This window comes from Hirundo rustica, chromosome 6 (genome assembly GCF_015227805.2).
Source record: "Hirundo rustica isolate bHirRus1 chromosome 6, bHirRus1.pri.v3, whole genome shotgun sequence".
Taxonomy (NCBI): Eukaryota; Metazoa; Chordata; class Aves; order Passeriformes; family Hirundinidae; genus Hirundo; species Hirundo rustica.
In genome coordinates this window covers 14118803-14138237 of record NC_053455.1, presented here as the reverse complement: position 1 = coordinate 14138237, position 19435 = coordinate 14118803, and the positions used below count along the sequence as shown (strand labels likewise).

Genomic DNA, 19435 nt, shown 5'->3' with positions numbered 1-19435 from the left:
GCTATGGCTGTTAATCTGTGAATCGCCTAAGCAGCCCCAGAGCCTGCCTGCCGTCGGAAAGGATGGCAGATAACCTAATTAAAATCTATTTTTGTCTCGGCACTACCACACACGTCTTGTGCCGCTCGGAACAAAGTCCCGGACTGACGGGCCGCCGCCGCCCCGCGTGTCCCGGGCCGGGCCGGGTGCCCGCGGCGGCTGCGCGCAGCGCGCGATCTCCCGTGCCGGGGCGGCGCGCCCCCAGCGGCGGCCGGGGGAAGCGCGCCCGCCGCCGGTCGCGCGGCAACGGGCCGCGTCCCGGGCCGCGGCCATGGCGGAGGCGGCGCCGGGCCGCCGCGTCTTCCTCAACCACCTCGACTCTTACTGCGGCCGCAGCATCGGCGAGGTGACCGCGCGGCGGGCCCGCAGCTGCTCCCGGCCGCTGTTTTCTGCCTCAGGCACCTCCTCTCGCCGGGGAGCCGCGGCTGTTCCCCGGGGAGCTCGGCCGGGCGGGCAGGAGGGTCAGCCGAAATAGCTGCTGAGGAGGGGCACCTGAGCAATTAAAGGGATAAGATGGAGTAAAAATGAGGAGTGAAAACAAAGAGTTAGGAGCAGGAGGTGTGGATAAAGCCGGTCGGGAGAGTGCAGGCAGCGGCTGATCGCTGTGGAGGGCGATAACCAACTCCCCTGTGAGGTAACCCCTGCCCGAGAGGAGCCAGGTGCGGAGCGGAGGCACCCAGGGACTCGGCAGCACCTTCGGCTTTGAGGCGTAGGGCACAAAGCGAGAAAAAAAAACATTTCAGCTGAGGCTGAGCAGTCCCTAAGGTTTTTCCTTCCATGGGAAGCTCTTTCTGAAGCGCATTACCAACAATAGGAGCAGGGCTGGTCAGACGGTGCTGGTGCCTTCTGGAGATTACGAGAAGTTTTGTAGGGCTCAATAGACACTTGTATACAAATTACGTGTCTTGTATATTGCAGTATTTATCCACCTGTGTTGTTGGGGCGACGCTTCAAAGCCCAGATGAAGAAGAGGAGGGAGATGAAAATGGTTCAGATGTTGAGTTTCCCGTGGCCTCAGAGGAAGTCTACGAAATAGTGGGTACTCTTTCTAAACCCGAGAGTACTATTCCACTTTTCGCAATGGAAACATATGCAGTAAGTATGAATCTGATTTCAGATTGCCTTTAGACAACATTAGGAGTTTCTCAGGTCATGTAAAATGACCTGCACTAATGAAATAGTCTTTTGTTCCTGCTGGAAGCTGTATATACCTATTTTATTCCTTCTACTTCTGCATGGGCTCTGGGGTCCTCTCTTCTAGGTCTGACACAGCAAATAGTAAAAGGAAGGAACTCAGACAAAAAATAGACTAAAAAAAAAATTCTTCATGATCCACAGGTCTGCTTTCTTTTTGTCTCAAAGCTTATACTTCAAGTATCTCTCATCCTCTTTTTATCTTTTATCACCATTTTGAAGGTAGTGGTGCTGGAATAAAAGTTAGTGTCCCCCTTAACTGTTCACTGAAATCTCAGCTTTCACTAGCAGCTAATTGTTCTGAGTACCTCCATCTTTGTATAGAGATGTGTATGTCTAGAGTTTAATTAACTAATGAAACTTGCTTTTATGAATGTGATTGCTTATTGCTTGATTTAGTTTTCTGAAACTAGAATTGCCTCTGTCTCAAACTGCTTGTTATAAATTGATTATTATTCTTCGTATTGAAGAATCTCTTCCAACATTTGAAAATTTTGATTTAGATATCCATGCAGCTGAACTGTTCAATCAGGAATTTATGGTTGGTGGTGTTTAGTTTTAACCATGGCCTTTCCCCAAGTGCTGGATTTGCTCAAGTGATACAGACAATCTGCACTTAATAAAAATTACAGTATGCTATCTTGCAAGGAAATGGACATTTTTAAATGTGTTCCCTCTTCTACCAATGGATAGTTTAAAATACCTGGATAAGTAGTAGATATTTTTTGATACTCACAAATGCACTAAAAATATGGATCCTAAAATATTGAAAGTCCACATTTTTTATCTATGTTAATGTGTACTCTAAATTAGAAATGTCAGTATTTAATTTCCATTTCATCAGCTTGCTGATATACAACAGATAAAAGTTTGATAACTATCTCATGAATAATTCCAACATCCTACTGTTAGAAAACCACATTCTATACAGAAATTGAACTCAAAAAGGATTTTTTTTTTTTTTCCTGATGACAAAAAAAAATCTATCTGTTTTTCCCTCAGGTTCCCTCTCGAGAAGCACTGTTAAGCCACTTGCTTGAGTGTGAAATTATTTTGTATAATATCACTGAGGATGCAAACCAAATTGAGGAAGCAACATGGGCTGCTTCTGGTTAGTATAGCTGTACCTGAATGGAAATTTGGTTTCTATGTAGCCATCAAAACTTGCCGTGTATATGTATAATGAACTTATCAAGGATTCATTGTTCACTTCAATGTAAAATTGGGTTCCTTGATGGAGAAGTGCAGCACAAACTGTTTGGTTAAATAACAAGGAACCACAGAATGCACTGTCACATTCAGAATGACATGGAATGGTCCAACTCTTTAAATGACACATCTGTGTAGGCAGTAATTTCTCTAAATAACTGTCAACCATCATCTCATCTATTTGCATGGGGAGGTGGGTAGAAAATTTGCTCCTGTGATATTCAAAGAATGTTTAAATATTTTATATAATTATTTTAAGTTTATTTTTCTTAGAAGTCCAATAAAAATTATTGTTAACAGTCTTTTGGAAACTTTCTCTTTGTTGTTACACCCAAGTTCTAATAAGCAGCTGGAATCCTTTTATGGTGAGAGTGCAATATCATTTTTTATATGATAGCTAAACTAAATTATGTTTTCCTCTTTACAGTATGAACCTCAGACAACAGAATAATTTACATAACAAAAAAATCATTGTTTTGTTTGATATTAAAATAAACTTTGTTTGCATTCAGTAGCTTTATTTTTTCCTATCACAAAAAAAAACACTTTTTTTTTTTTTTTTTTTCAGTATTTCAGTAGTCAATAAAGATGAATCATTTCCTAGTATAGATTGTTTCATTGGGGATTTTTTCCACATAATATGTAGCTCTGTGGCAATTATGTCAATTTCCAATAATTTGATTCTTTGTTGCTATTGTTTCTCTATTTGTTCTCTTTCCTGAGTTTTTATTTTTATTTTATATTAAATCAAAGAAAAATTGCTTAAAAAGACATCCCATAGATTATTGGTATGAATGTCTATACTGGACCTTTATCTAAAAACAAAAATACATTTTGAATAATACAGCTTAAAATAGTCATTGCTTTCATTTAACAGCCCTACATAAGGAAATACAGACTTTTACAAAACAAAAGATATTCATCCTCATTTCAACAATAATGACCTGGGGAAATACCAAACCCCTTGATGCTGTGAGTAATATATCAAAACTTTTTTTTTTTTTTTCTCCCAATGTTGCCATTTAATGTAAAATATTCATTACATTCAATTGCACAATGTATTTCAGGTGTGTAGTTCAATTACAGCTAGTAAAGTGAGTGGGTTTTTAGGATTCTTTCACTCTCACTCACTACTTTCTGCCAAAATTGCTAGATGCAATTCACTGACAGAAAAGTTTAGGCATTGGGCTATAATGATACAGAAAGATATAAGAAGTTGCTTGGTCAAGAGGCAAGACAAATGCTAACCACAAAATGTACTGTCTTTCAGTCATTAAAAAAAATTCCCATATTAACTGCATATTTAATGAAGTACATAATTAAAATAGATGCATATTTATATTGATATATGCAAAGTATTTTCAGGAACCATGTTGGGTGCTTTGTAGTATGCTATTGTAATTCTTAAATTCAGTTTTACAGAAATAGTTTTTCAACCTTGTGTAATACTACATATAATAAAAACTAATGTTTTACAAAATATGAAGAATAGTTAAAAATATTTTACTATGAAATTTGAAGTTGAACTAATGATATTTTCAAGATGTTAAACCTCAAGCACCAAATCCAGAACCTTGAAGAACTTCAGATTAAGACAAAGTTAAAACAGATTTTAAAATACTTTTAAAGGACTTCCTATAACTATCTAGACTTTTAAAAATTGCTCTAAGAAGTGTATGCTAGTCACACTTTTTTTTTTCTTCATAGGAAAATCCTGAGGTTCCTTTTAATGATCAAGATTTTCGCAAAAGAAGATCTCATCCTAGCTTTATGGATTACATAAATGCTGAAAAACACATTGTAAAACTCGGGAAAACTGTATGTATAGAACTTTTTTATTAAATGGTTTGTCTTCTTATTTTGAGCTTTAGCATAGTAATGGAAATGATCAACAATTTGAATAAGTTTTAAGAATATATTATTGTCTTTATACATATGGATTATACAAATTCTTATTAAAATGTAGTAGCATAGAGAATACTATAGTGTCTTTTGAAACCCAAGTGTATGCATAATATAAATCCTAACATTTTTGTTTGTTGGTTGGTTTTGTGGTGGTTTTTTTTGTGTGGTTTTGTTTTTGTTGGGTTTTTGGTGGTTTGTTTTTTTGTTTTTTTTTGTTTTTTTTTTTTGTTTGTTTGTTTGTTTGTGGTTTTTTTTGGTTGGTTAGTTGGGGGGGGTTTTGTTAGTTTTTGGGTTGGGGTTTTTTTTGTTTTGTTTGTTTTGTTTTCTTAGGTAAGGTGTAAATCATGCTAATCTTAAAAAAAATCTGTTTCTTTGGTTGTAAAAGAGACAATCAAATCAAAGCTGGGGTCTGTGTGGAAAGATTTGAGGAAGAAAGATTTTAGAGGAACGAGGTATTAGTATTGCTCTAAAGAATAGCAGCACCTTTAAATATCAGCAGCTATGTTAGTATTACATCTCATTTAAATACTTAGATGTTCTGGCCACACCTAATATGGCCCTGGATAGTTTATGCTCTTGGAGCAGAGGCCTTGTTAACTTCTGTTCCACCCTCTAGTCCACTTTAAAATCACTGCCACAGAGCTGACACAGAATAGCTAAAAAATGTTATTACTTTATATGTTTTAAAATCCCTCCTTCAGTTCTTCAGCTTTGCTTGCTTTGGTCTGATTAGACTATTAATCTTACTAGAGAACAGACTAGTTGTATTTAAGTTGTATTTAAGAACTATTATTAAATAAATTATTAAATAAATACCAACAGTGGCCAAGCTTACAATTCAGGAAAATAGAAGCTGTTGTCATTAGTGGTGGAGTAGTGAGGAGGTTAGGAAGACAACGAAATACACTGCATGAGGAAGGTGTCATTTGTTTATTCTTCTTTCTGTGTTAGGAGTCTCCCATAATAAATATTATACAATGTCCATTGCAGAAATTTATCCAACTAATAACAGAGTTTATTGTGAAAAAAACTTTTCTCTAATTTCAGCATACATTTGCCATCTTATGCTCTTGCTGAGAAAATAGCACTAGAAACTATATTCTGTTCTACTGTGGATCTAATAGTACAGATACAAGTAAAATTTTTCTTTACAGCTTGAAAAAGAAGTGGTATATTGGTTTTTCTTTTATTGTGCTAACATGTATTTATAAGACCATGGGAGAAGTTTCACACTTGCAGTGTTAAAAACACGAACATTTTAAACAGCATCCATCAAACCTTGTGTTAACTTCTACCACCACTTAACATCCAGATGAATTATTGACTATTTTTCTGACTAGTCCAAAGCACTGAATCACTGCATACCAAAAGTATTTATATAATGAGCTTCTAAGTGTTTGTCAGGTTGAACATCTGTTGAGAACACAGATATGTAGCAGTAGATGATAAAGCAGCTTGAGTATTTTCAATATCTACCTGCTGTAACCCTTTCAAAAGGAGCCCTTTTCCTCCAGACCTCCAGTGTCAGCACCAATGGGTATCACTGCCCCTGGATGGTTTCTGTCAGCACTTTGGAACAGGGAGGCTCCAAAGCAACCATTCTTCCCACAAAATCAGCTTTGGCTTCATGTGGTGGCTGGAGACTTCTGGATTAGTCTTTACTCATTTGTAAATTCAGTGATATTTAGGGAACGTGCCATCAGTGAAAGAAATTGCAGTGTTATTGTTCCCTGCAAAGAACTCAGACACTAGGATTTATCAGTCTGGTCAGCCAGGTAAAAAGCTCTTGCACCAAGCATAGAAATTTTCTAAGCCTTGTTGGGTGTTCAGAGTGCAGTTTAATGGAAGTTGTTTCTTAAAGTAAGATTTCACCTCTGCATTAGTGTATGTTTCACCTATTTATTTTTTCATTAAAATTTAGTAACAGTCTGAGAGTTTAAAAGTCTTTGGTTTTTATCACTAGCAGTTTTTTACCTTTACCTTTGTGGCATTCGGGGAATTCAGGCTGTGTTGCTTTTCTCAGAAGTTGCAATCTCTGGGGTCCTGCCAAATTCAGAATCCTTGGAGAAATATCTGCCTGCCAAAAGTAGAACAGTTCTTCATCTCCCAGCTCTGTTCTCAGAGATATCACAGTTCCCGAATCCATTTAGACGTGTTTCTCACTTCAAGCAATTTATTAGAACAAAGCAGAGAAGCGTAAAGCAACCACAGCCTGGAGCTGACGATCCCAGCTGGTGACACCTAGTGGCTTTAATGACCAATACATGGGAACGTGACGTTCCTTACCCGGGACTAAACATGCCATGGGCAACAGTAACTCAGCTAAGAATTGCCTTATTTTTAAAATTGCCTATAGCCAAGTAACGTCAAGTCGTGCCGTCCCAATGGGTGGCTTGTGACACTAAGTAACTATTAGAGGAATTGTTAGAGTAACTGTTGTTAGAGAATCTGTTTTAGAGGTATGTATTTCAGTGAAATTCTGCACTCTGCAGAACTATGGTTTGTCTTCGCATGAAGCTGGAGTTACATGGTACGTGGAAGAAAACCCTGTGTTGCATTCTTTTTAAGGGAAGTGAGAAATAGCACTTCCTGTACATTCAGAAGAGGCTGGTTTTTCCTGCTAGGAGACAGAAATTGCTATGTGTCTTCTGGGACATGTCTGCAGTCTGTCCACAGCAACCCTGGGAGCTGCTGCTCTCTTAGCTGCAAACAGTATCTGTCATGGTATTACCCAGGCAAATGCAGTGTGTGATAAGATCTGAGTAGTAAGAGATACTTCTGCCCAAATTAAGATGCAAACGAGACCATAAACTTAAGTCAATTATATAGATTTTATTTAACAATGAATGTGAGGTAGAGAGATAGAAAGAAATAAAAAACAGAGGAGAGATATCAAGTGGAAGATAGTCATCACCCAAGGATCCAGTGGCATTGTGTTGGTCCTTCTTCATACTGGTCTTCTCAGTGATGGGGGTACGAAGATAGTTCAAAACTTTTCATATTTATACATTTTAGCAAGCTGAGGAATTAATGTTCATTGGCTACACAGTTCTCTTAATCTATTGGTTAAATTATTCTCTCACTTCTAATGCTAATTAGTCCCCTGCTTAATCTTTTCTTTTGAGTTGATGGGTCTCTTGGGTCAGAAGGCTGTGAATTGGTGGTCATGACCTCCCCCTGCCAGAATTACCTTTTACTCAACTGGAACTGATATCAGCACACTTGCTGAGCTGGCCTGTAAATTCTGCATTCTTTGTGATCATTATGAGCAAAACATTCTCCCCAGGCTTTGTTAATGTCCCCCTGGTATAACACCCAGACAACTGTACCACCTTTATCTTTTCTTATCTGAAGTTGCTGCTGCGTTGGCTTATCTTACAGTCCAAATTCCAGGTATCCACAGGAGACATATTTAGGGTGGCTTCAGTGATGGTTGGTGGTCACCATCTGACCCATAACTAGGGGTGATCTTTGTTTGACCACATATATACATATGAACAGTCGCTTCATTAGGCTCTTGGCCACAGTGGGAATTTTTGTCCAGATGTATTAACCAGGATGCTAACCAGTTCACCTCCTGCCATACCTGGAATTAGTGTTATTCCGCTGTAGCTCCCTCCTGTGTTTATCCCATGGCAAAGTCCATCTCTGGCACCAGCAGTGTTTGAAGCAGGAAGCTGTCCTTACAGCGTGGAAGCCCTTCTGCTGTCTGTAATGTCTTCCAATTTTAGTGATTTTTGTGATTAATAACAAGTTGAAGTAGTCTTTATAACAAAGTTTCACTTTGTAAGTACATAGGTAAAACCACATAGACACAACACACTGGCTTTGCAACTTGTCTTGGAGTACATGATGCTTTGCTTATGTAATCAAAGATTGGCTAAGACCTGCCTTATTTTTCTGTTTCTAAAATACTATAAAGATAATAACAAAAGGTCTGTTCCCCAATACCACCACCACCACCACCACCAAAAAAAAAAAAAAAAAAAAAAAAAAAAAAAAAGGTATATCCCAAATCTGCACATGTATTCCCACTGCTGATAAAAGTAGGTTCTTTTACATTGTATGATGGAGATATATAATGCCTAGGATCTTTACAGCCTAAAAATGATTTAATAATTTTTTTCATTAAAAATTTCAAAGTGACTAATTCAAAAAAACTCTTTGAAAGGTTTTTTTTCCCTTTCAGATAATTTAAAAAACTTTTTTTTTCCATCCTCACCATTGATACAAACAATAACATGTATGTCCAAGCAGACAGGCAAATTTATGACATTGCACAATGATGATCAGACAAAAAATATGTGGGTTAATCATGATGTGTAGTTAGGAAATAGTTCAAAGTTTTGGTGTTGTTTTTTTTTGGTTTTTTTTTTTTTTTTCTTTTTTCTTTTTTCTTTTTTCTTTTTTCTTTATTTTTTAATTGTGGAACAAAATGAAAGTAAAGAAATTATAAAATCATTAATTCAGCATTTTCTGTTTCTTTAGACAGCCAAATGCAAATAGAATGCATCAAAAAAATAGCTGCAATGAATTTCAGGTTATTTTTTAAATTGAAAATAGGAAGTAGGAGCATGAGTTATCCTGTTAACTTAAGTGATTTACATAACTTCCAAATTTTACCTTCTAATTTAATTTTAATATTATTATTTTTTGTTCAAATGTAGACTTTTTTTTTTAAAGACATCTGTAGACAGCTTTTTTTTGAATATGATCAGGAAGCTACAGGATATGCAACGATTGATTTAGTTACAATTTGGAAGTGATACAGTTTGCACACTTTGTGTATTTACTGTATGTATTCAAGAGTCAGTGTAAACCTGGATCCCAAATGCAGTATCAGATTTTAATAAAACATTTCCTTGCTTATTTCACTTTACAGAAAAAAGAAAAGTTTTCAACGTATGTTGTTGCCTCAGGACATCAATATGGAGCTGAGGAAGAACTCTTTCACTACTTTTTTAAGGTAGACATCCAACTACATTTGAATGATCATTTAATTTCTTAGGTCAAACTGCACTGGAATTCATTTTTAGCAGCCTTGGTATCGTAAGCTCAATGCTTTCATGAGCGGAGCTGTTTATTTGATCCTTTTGAAATATTTTAGCTACAGTGTGTTTTTCTCTTTTTTGGCTCTATTTTCTCTTAGATATTTCTCTGGTTTTTGAACAGTATCTCCATATGTACTTTCCAGCGAGAACACGTCTGTCATGTAAATGGAATCCAGGGAAATGTCTTTCTTCTCAACATTATATCAAAAACATAAAAAAGTTTCTTTTTTTTCCCCACCCAAGCATTTGCTTTTTGGGTGATACAAAGTAATATTTATCAAGATTAAAGAAGTCTTAAAAAAAAACCCCAAACAAACAAACACCAAAAAAATCCCTTGTCTTTAGTAGGCTGGGAATCACTATTTCTCAAGAGTAGTCTCCTTTCCTGCAGTTCTATTAATTATACAATAAACCGAACTTTAAGTCTTGAATATATAGATTTACCTAGTAATCAAATATTCCTTTTTTAGCTCTAGTTAATGGTAACTAGATTTTTATTCATTTTATTCTCTGTATTTTCAGATGTCTTGGCTTGGTGAGACTCCTGCAATACCTGTTTTTGGAGATGGAAACAATATTATTCCAACCATTCATATTCGTGATTTAGCAGTGTAAGTGGAAAAAATATTCTCTGAGCAAAAATGGATACCAAGCCAGATAACAAATCCAAATCCACTAGACAGTACTGAGGCTCTTAAATTGGGTAGTTTGGTTTAAGGTCACACTTGGACCCTTTTAACTGAGTCAAACAGAGCTTTCAGTTTCTTTAAGAGTAGATGTGCCTTCTGGAAACCTTATCTGACTGCTGCCCTGGTGTTTTGCTTTTAATAAATGACAAGTCTTGCTCAGTCTAGAGTGTGATACCAGTTGACTGGCACAGAACTGGAAATGGATTGTGGACTCTGCAGCAGACTAAGACAGTATCTTTCACAGATATAGTTTTTTATTCTTTTAACTGCCTTCCAAATAAAATGTGTAGTTGCACTTCTTTGTTAGGTAAAATATATGTATGAATATGTCATGCTCTGAAATGTTCTGCAAGAATTTGCAGACTCTTGGTAATGTTTCATGAAATGCATTTAACAAGGAAAGCCCTGGATGCCTCTCCAAATACCAACCCTGGCTGTACTTGCTATATTTCAGAGTGTTGCAAAATGTAGCTGACCACAGGCCAGACTTACAGTATGTACTTGCAGTAGATACATCGATGCACACTCTTGAAGAATTAGTAAAGGTAAGAGAGTTGATAAAAGTAAGAGATTTGAGTTTTTTAGTATATCTGTATGTGAGGTTTTAAAACTACGCATTTACTGAAGTAGAAGTTCCTAGGTCTTCCTGAATTATCTTGAGTAGTAAATTACATGGAAGATTACTTTGAAATCCTCTAAGATTTCTGTCCTTCAAACAAAATAATTACTTGATCTCACAGAAGTAATTTTTGCAGTATTAGCATTAAGTTAAATAGAAATTTTACCAAAGAAAGTTATGTAGAATTGTTACGGGATTCACAGAACTGTGATTAGACATACAGTCTTTACCATACGTTTCCCTTCGTATTGTTGAAGATACATTTTTTTCCCAAGAGTTTTGAAATTAAGCCTAGAAGTAGTCTGAATGACACTGGTAAATTATACGCTGTGATAGTGAGAGTCAACTCATAGGACACTTGCTTATGCAGATGGAGCAAATGTTACATGAGAGCCCAGGGTAAGACTGGAAAGATGCATGGGAAATAAACACCTTGAGAGTTATAGTTAAAAATAGCTGAAGATTAGAAAACTGTTTGGAAGGAACATCATATATGCCTTTTCCACACTTACTTTCATTTGGGTGTCCACTAAGTTACATCATTGAAAGCAGAATGATGGGTTATTTGATCTGATGTTTTACAGACAAGTTTAAACCCAGAAGAGCAAAGAAAACTAAGTCTGAGTATAAAATGAAAATGTGAAAAACGCCAATCACTTGTTTTTAAAATTTTGGAAGTTTAATAGTAAATAAGTTGGTTATAAAAATAGAATTAGAGTTAAAAAATTGAACAATTAGAGTTAGGACAATATGAGACAATAAAAACAAAGTTACAGACATCTGGGTGCCTCCCCGAGCAAAAAAGCTCCACAGAAGGACCTCTGTTAACAAAGGATTATCTCTTAGAAGCAATAGCCTGTTGAATATTCATACATTTCATACATGATGCATAAATTCCATTCAAACAAAGAATTGTCTCTGGTTAGTATCACTTTTTTTTCCTTTAATCTCTATGGCTTCCTCAGGGCTGAACAAGGCAGGAGAAGTTGGTCTCTTCTGATAAGGAAGTAGTAAATTCTTTTTTTTCAGAAAGATTTACGTTTTCCTGTGGCTGGTACATAAAAACTACATTTTAACTACAAAACTACATTTACCATACTATCAAAATATTAATAACACATTAACAATCAATACAACATAATACATACAGTAAATATCTTGCGTAGAGCCATATAATGTTCACTTTTCACAGAAAATAACTTTGGAGGTTCAAAATATACCCCTAAGACATGATTAAAACCGAGAGTTTAGATGTTGGTGCCAAAAGTGTGATCTATTTTATTTAATAGTAAAAGAGGCAAAAAGGGAAGGAGGGAGGGAGAGAGAAAAGAAAGAAAGAATTAACTTTGTGGGGGGTCAAGAATGGAATGACAAGAGTTAGGTGGAAGCGTATCACCCATCCGAGGGTCCCAACGACGTCTCGTTGCTCCTCTCCATCTGAACTGCTGGTGGCGAGAGTTCTCCGCCACCGCCGCCGCTCCCGGGAGTGTAGAACCCCGCGGGTAAGTGAATATACGCTGTGGGCAGGTGGGAACGCCCAGGTGCCTCCCTTGCACGGGGGCCGGTTTGACGCTGTCCCTTGCAACACTGAGGAGCTGTTGCATCATGCTGCAGTGCTCTGGTGCAGGGTCTGGGGACCCCTTTGATGGGCCGTGACACCCCTTCTGCTGCGGATGAGCTTCCCCCTGGGTGAAGGGCTCCTCAGCTGAGCTGGTCTGCGCAGTGGAGGATGGGCGCTCAATGCCTCTCAGCAGACGCTTTTTCGCCGCACACCCAAAAGGCTCCCCACCCCCAAGAAACAACTTTTTGTGAGAAGGTCTGCGGGAAGCCTGGTGGCTGATAGCCCTGGGGCTGCGGTCACCGCTCGGAAAGTGTTAGGCTTGTGCTCTATGAACGTATCCTTTCCCCCCATCCCTGAGTTGTTACTTTATCTTATCTTCATCAGCGAGCGGTCCGGGGCCTCGGTGCGAGCTCCATTCAGGGTGTGGTGCTCTTCACTGCAGCCTTTGTAATACAGTTTTTGCTACAATAGGCAAAAGTCCTTCATGAAAATGTTTAAGTCATAAACTATAATATTTCAGTCTCTGACAATGGTCTATATGAATGTTTATGATTTTATGGAATGTAGTGGGATTTAAATCTGTTTTAAAGGGCTGTAGGAGTAACTAACGTTTTCTGTCTAATGATGAAATGCAAATCATATTGAGAGACTTATCAGTGGCATTGATCTGAAAACCCTTCCTAGTTGTTAATGGAATGAAATACCTCAAGAACCTCCAAAGAGATCTTAAGCACTAGGAATTTATTCATACATTTAAGAGCTTTACAAAATTTTCTGCGGATTTGGGTTGTTTGTTTGTTTTATTGCAGGTACAGTGGAAGAAGTGTTACTTAGCAATCAAAAGCTATTAAATACTAACATTAAAATTTATATATTGTTCTTAGATCTATTTGAAATCAGTGCCCTGATTTTCCAGGCACAGTGTAATATAAAATTTAAAGTGTATATTTTATCCACAGGAATCCTGGTGGTTTGTTGTTTTGGATTTTTTTTCCCCCTAATATTCTGATTTGTTAAGTGGTTTTGGTGTGGAGCTTTTTGTCTGTTTGTTTGCTTTTCTGATAGTGTATCAGTCAAAATATTGGACCAGGAAAAATTGAGAAGGTTCCTAAAGAATATGCTTTCCTTCGCAAAGAGCTAACAGTGAGTATTTTTCTTTCTTTTATTACTTCAGGAAAGTATTTAAACTTAAAAATATAATATAATGAAATATATAATTTCTTTTGCCTTTATTTCACCAGAAAAACTTGGCCCCAAATTATGCTTAAAAATATTCAAAGTAAGTTTAAATTTGGAAAATAAATGAAGTAAAATCTAGCTATCATAAACCACAGAATTTTGATGAGTTACATCCTCTTTTAAAAGAATGAAACACTGAAGCTCTGCTGTCACTGTTCTCCTTAGCATATGGAGACAGCAGTCTAACAAACCTACACAAAATGGTAAAAAGAACCAAAAAGAAGTGTAGTATAATAATGCAGTGCTGCTAAGGCTGATGAACACAGAATACATAAACTATGTTGTGTTCATCTATTTATCTGTAATAAACTGTTCATAGAAGAAATGAACAAACTACAACCCAGACAGTTTTAAGATGGTACCTGATAAATTTATGAAGGAGGTGATTTCTTGCAATTGCATGAAAACCTTTCATTGTACAGAATAATTGTTTAGTGTTGCATATTCTTATAGTTCATGAGAACACTCAAATGCAAATATACATTGAAAATTAATATTTTTGAAAAGCTTAAAATATCTGTTTTGATTTGTATGCAAACCTTCTTTCCCAATGCTTTCATTCTTTCTATTCTCCCCATCCATTCTGGTCTCTTGTTCCAGCTGTTCTTTTAAAATGCATAGCTTAAGTCTGTAAATAAATGTGGCTTTGATCCCTCAGCAAAAGCAGTTGGATATGTTGTTTGTGAACCTGCGAATGGAACCTGTTCATCTGAAAGAGAATTTCAACATGAGGTGGGTCGCTGAAGAAGGACTGATAGAGAACATTACACAAGTTGTCACAGAATACAAGCAAACTCGAGGATTACTGGTAATGCTTTGGTATATACTGTTTTAAAATGCCTTTCTCTCTTTATCCTCAATAGAAATGGTTATATAAACACAAGTCTTAAAATTAATAAATAAAAATACATAGAAGATGGATATAGATGCAAAATAAGTGAATATAAAACTTAAATTGAAGACGTTAAATAAGAGGCAATATAAGTTTAAAAAAAAATAATGACTGAGTTTTATTTCCTTTATGCCTAAAACTGAAGTTCTGTAAATGCTAATTAATGTCATGATGGAAAATTGCTATTCTAAAGATAGTTTCTTTATGCAGTACATGGCATTCTTGGTATATACATTTTGCCTCAGGAATACAATAATTGTATCTTTTATTTAACCTTTTTTAATAATAGTCAATAGTTAGGTGAGTACCTTGTGCCCAGTAAATATTCAGTGAGTGTGGATATTCCAGTGCCATATAGCTTTCATTTTACCCTGCTCTTGTGTAATTTACTGGGCAACTTCACTATGTTAGCTTAATATTTAGAACTTCTGTATTCAAATGTATAAATTACTGAAAGGTGCAGAAAAATGCTTGTTTACATCCAGTACTGATACAGCTGTTTAGCATGTCTATGTATGGTTCAAACTTTGAATTAGAGTTCAGGGCATGTAAAACATGAAGCTACTATTGTTTAAAGTTATTTATTGAAAAGTCCCTTCATAGCTCTGAAAGAATTATCAGATCTCTGTTTGGGTTAAACTATTGCATCTAAGTACATCTAACTAAAACAACCAGTGCGTAGCAGCTGGTGAGGAGAGGGAAGACTAGCTAGACCGTCTCTGTCACTACTCTGTTGCAGAGTTTGTACAGTCAGCTTTACTAAATTAAGATAGGCACTTAATTATGTATGATTTTGAGTTTATTGTGTAACATATTTAATAAGAACCTACTGGCATCCTAATTGCACTTACTCATCCTCAGGCTAGGTAGCCTGAAATGAGACATCACTTAAGATTGTGATGGATCTGGAATTTTTGAGGTCAAAATAATAATTTTGTTGACAGCAACTCTACCTCAACTGGGAAGTAGAACTATTGTTTATAGTAGAATATCTGCTACCACATTCCAATATTCACTGCACCCTATCTGTGGCATTGTGTTTCATCTCTTTGAATTATTCGAACATTAGCTATTCACAACGAGTTGGTCTGTAAGTCTGCTACATAGAAGCAAGCTTTTTCTCCAACAGTAAATTTCTTCATTTAAGTAACTACGTTACTTGAGACCTGTGGGTGATAAAGAAGATATTCAGCAAGAAATAAATACATAAAACAACAACAAAAACAACAGATTAGTTTTAAGTAAAATTTCTATTTCCTATTAGTCATATTAAAAATATTGTTGCTTTTACATAAAATATGCTGTTTGAATAATGTTACATCTTTATCCTTTTTTCCAGCCTCTCAAAGTTTGCATTCACGGTCCTCCTGCGTCTGGCAAAACTACCATTGCTAAGGAGCTCTGCAGACACTACAAGCTACATTATGTTAGGATAAATGAAGCGATTTCTGAAAAAATTGCATATCTGGTGTGTTGCTGTTTTCTAATATTCCTGTTATTTTAATTCCTCTGATTTTAAAATGTCCAGCAGCATTTAAAAATTACTTATAATCCCATTATTTTAGAATGGAAATGTCTTTCAACATACTGATCATCTCTGGTGGTTGCACTGAAATCTTTTTAGAGAATGGAAGTTGCTCAGTATCTCACTCTTCATGGGCACATACAAAAGGAATTTTTTTTTTTCTTCTATTATATCTGCATATAAAAGAAATTTGGTTGTGGAATTTCTGAGCCAATTCATATTTCTGTTCTTGTTATCAGGAGGAAATTGTGGCTAAAGCCCTTGACAGGGTGCAAGTAGAAGTCGAACTAGAAGGAGAAGATGTACAGGAGGAGGAGGGTGAAAATGTAGAAGCAGCAAAGGAATTATTAGAGGCAATAAAAGAAAGCATGAAGAAGAATAAAGGTAGGAAATCGAAAGTACGATGTTGGGATTCAGGTAGCTAGTGCAGCCTTATGCAAATGGAAATCAGGAAATAAATTTGTGGTCTAGGCTTTTTCTTCCTATTAAAATCAAGAATCCACTGGACAGGGGAGGGGAAATATAATGAAGGGTTTATGACTTGAGATAAAGACAGGTTCACAGAGTACTATTGTAGGGAAAACAGACCTGACTTGGGGAAATTACTTAAATGTATTAGCAATCAAAATCAAAGAACCCACCCCACTCTTCTCTCCTGAATTTAACTTTATTCACAGTTCTGTACTTCCTCCTACCAGCAGCACAGGGAGAATGAGAATAGGGATTATGGTCAGTTCATCACATGTTGTTTCTGCTGCTGCTTCCTACTCAGGAAGAGGAGTCTTTTCCCTGCTCCAGTGTGGGGTCCCTCATACAGGAAACAGTTCTCCACAAAATTCTCCAGCGTGAGTCCTTCCCATGAACTACTTTTTTTATGAACTGCTCCATTGTGGGTCCCTTCCACAGGATGCAACCCTTCAGGCACGGGCTGCTCCAGCACAGGTCCCCCATGTTGTCACAAGTCCAGGCAGCAAACCTGCTCTAGAGTGGGCTCCTCTCTTCATGGGTCCGCAGGTCCTGCCAGGAGTCTGCTCCAGTGTGGGCTTCCCATGGGATCACAACCTTCTTTTGGACATCCACCTACTCCTACTCCTCCATGGGCTGTAGGTGGATCTCAGCTCTCCCCTGGACCTCCATGGTCTGCGCAGTGACAGCCTGCTCCCCATGGTCAGCACTGCAGCCTGCAGGTGGATCTTTGCTTTGGCACATGAAGCACCTCCTCCCCTTGTTCTTCGCTGACCTGGGTGTCTGCAGAGAGGTTTCTCTCACAGATTCTCACTTCTGTCTTCCCTGGCCACATATACTTCTGCACAATGACTTTTTCCCTACATAGATATTTTGTCACAGAGGCATTACTAACTTCACTGATTGGCTTAAATTTGGTCAGCAGCAGATCCATCTTGGAGCCATCTGGCATTGGCTCTGTTGGACCTGGGGGAAGCTTCTACTAGCTTCTCAGAGAAGCCACTTCTGTAGGTCCCCGGTCTAACAAAACCTGTCCACACTAACTCAACACAACTATACACATTGTATATTAAAAGTGTTATATTTTTTAAAATATGTTGGTGCTTCTTTAATTTCTACTTCACTTTTTTTAATAATGTCATGTGTTCTTCTCAGAGCAGAGAACATAAATTTACATAGCATAAAGTATAATCTGGTGAAATATACCTTTGTCAAACTTGCAAAAACAAGCGCACGCACATGTGGAATTGTGGGCTTTAAGAACCTCATACATCATTGGAAATTAAATACTGTTTATGGAAGCCTGGGAAGAATTTTAAAGTCTGCAGATTGAAAAAAGTTTCCTTGCTGAAAAGTATTAGTTACCACCTGTACATTAATAATGCCATGTTGTTTTGGTCTTAGTGCTTAACATCTTCCATGTGGTATAAAGTGATCCCCCTTAAAAACGCAATCTCTTGCTAAGAGTTTACCTGACTTGGATCTTGTGTATCTGCAAAGAAATTAACTTTTTACACACCTGGAAACTTCAGTAATGAGATCTATGGCAGCATCTCTTCCGCGTGCTTTGATATGTTGTTTAAAATAACAACGTCTTTTAGAATACTTGCATACTTTCATGATTAGAATGGTTTATAAATATCTAAGACTTTTAATAGTCAAAGCAAAATAAAGGAGGTAACTTTACAAAAGGACAAAAAATCAGATCAAACCTGACTTTTTCCTCCTCTATATTTTCTTAACAATGTAGGACAAGTAAATAAACCAATTTGTATCTCAACCTGTCTGAAAATGAAACTTGTAGATCCGACCTCACATCTTTTTTGCAAGATTATCTTTAAGTCTTACTGTAAAATGAAAATAGAAGGTCATTTCTTTCTTGTTATTTTTTCTATAAATATTTTTACTGTTTCTATTAAAATTTGATTGTAGTTTCCAAAATAAAACTAACCTCATGTTTAGATCATTAAAGAACTAATATTTATATCCTTGTAAACACAAAGGTAATTTTATTTTATATCTACACTTTAATATTCCATAGATTGCTGACAATGCCTAATATACATGTAGTAATTCAAAACATTTAACTTTTTGGGGTCTAAGTAGAAGAAAAATGTGTTAAGTGTTAGTAAAATAATTTCAGATCTCTTGTCTTTGTAAACTAGGTACCTATTTACCTTCTTTGTCTTAGGTCGTCTAGGTCATGAGTATCTTATTGAAATTATGAAGGACAAGCTCATGTCTATGCCTTGTAGGAATCAGGGATATGTTTTAGATGGGTTCCCAGAGACATATGGACAGGCAAGGGATCTTTTTAAAGGTAAGTACTGCTTGGTTTGGTTTTGTCACTGCTTTAGTTTTTATTGCTGCTGATGTTGTCATTATCATTATTGTTCTCAGAGCCATACTACTTGAGTGCATCAGCACTGTAATGACTGCAGTGCAAGATACAAAACAAAGCTTTTAGATGTGTGATTATTAGAATGTAAGAAGGACTGTAATGGACCTTACTTAATTTATGCACAAGATAATTTTTAGACTATCTTTCCTCATAAAGTAAAAAGTAAATGCACAAACATGGAGGATACTTTCTTGTCCAGTGTTGGTTTACTCCAACAAGGAGCAAGCTCTACAGCAGAATTTCTTCATAATGTTTAAGGGCTACTGAATGAGGGGATCCAGCCAGTGCACAAATACATATTTTGTGAGCCAAATTAGAGTGCATTTAATAGTTGAGCTACAGTAGATATGACTTCACAGAAGCTCTACAACACACATTTCAAATTGTGAGCAAGCAGTCTGCACATTAATACCAAGAATGATCTTCATATTTAAATTAAAACTGAGGTTTGAAGGTACAGAAAAAACAGTCTTGTTCAGCTTAGTATGCTGTTCTGCAAATGGTTATGTTCAGTTGATACTCTACAGGCTGTTTTACTGACTCTTCATAACACCAAACCCTTAGTGGCAAAAAAATTTTAGCCATAGAATTGTAAAATATTTCTACTCATTGTTCTGAGCCTTGTCTCTATTTTTTTGCAGAATAA

General features: G+C 36.7%; 1 protein-coding gene across 4 annotated transcripts in view; it reads left to right on the top strand.

The window, feature by feature from the left end:
• The first annotated feature begins 293 nt into the window (after positions 1-293).
• The window catches only part of AK7 (adenylate kinase 7), a 28876-nt gene continuing 9734 nt past the window's right edge, over positions 294-19435 (top strand). The window contains exons 1-13 of one of the 4 annotated variants that reach the window (XM_040067205.2): positions 294-385; positions 958-1134; positions 2236-2344; positions 3320-3414; positions 4150-4260; positions 9230-9313; positions 9921-10009; positions 10542-10632; positions 13333-13410; positions 14165-14314; positions 15738-15866; positions 16163-16307; positions 18580-18708. In XM_040067205.2, the coding sequence (XP_039923139.1) occupies positions 311-385; positions 958-1134; positions 2236-2344; positions 3320-3414; positions 4150-4260; positions 9230-9313; positions 9921-10009; positions 10542-10632; positions 13333-13410; positions 14165-14314; positions 15738-15866; positions 16163-16307; positions 18580-18708 (1462 nt within the window). In that variant the 5' untranslated portion in view covers positions 294-310. Of the gene's footprint in view, positions 386-551; positions 699-754; positions 873-957; positions 1135-2235; positions 2345-3319; positions 3415-4149; positions 4261-9229; positions 9314-9920; positions 10010-10541; positions 10633-13332; positions 13411-14164; positions 14315-15737; positions 15867-16162; positions 16308-18579; positions 18709-19435 lie in introns of those variants that run through there. The other 3 variants (XM_040067206.2, XM_040067207.2, XM_040067210.2) reach the window with 3 other exon arrangements.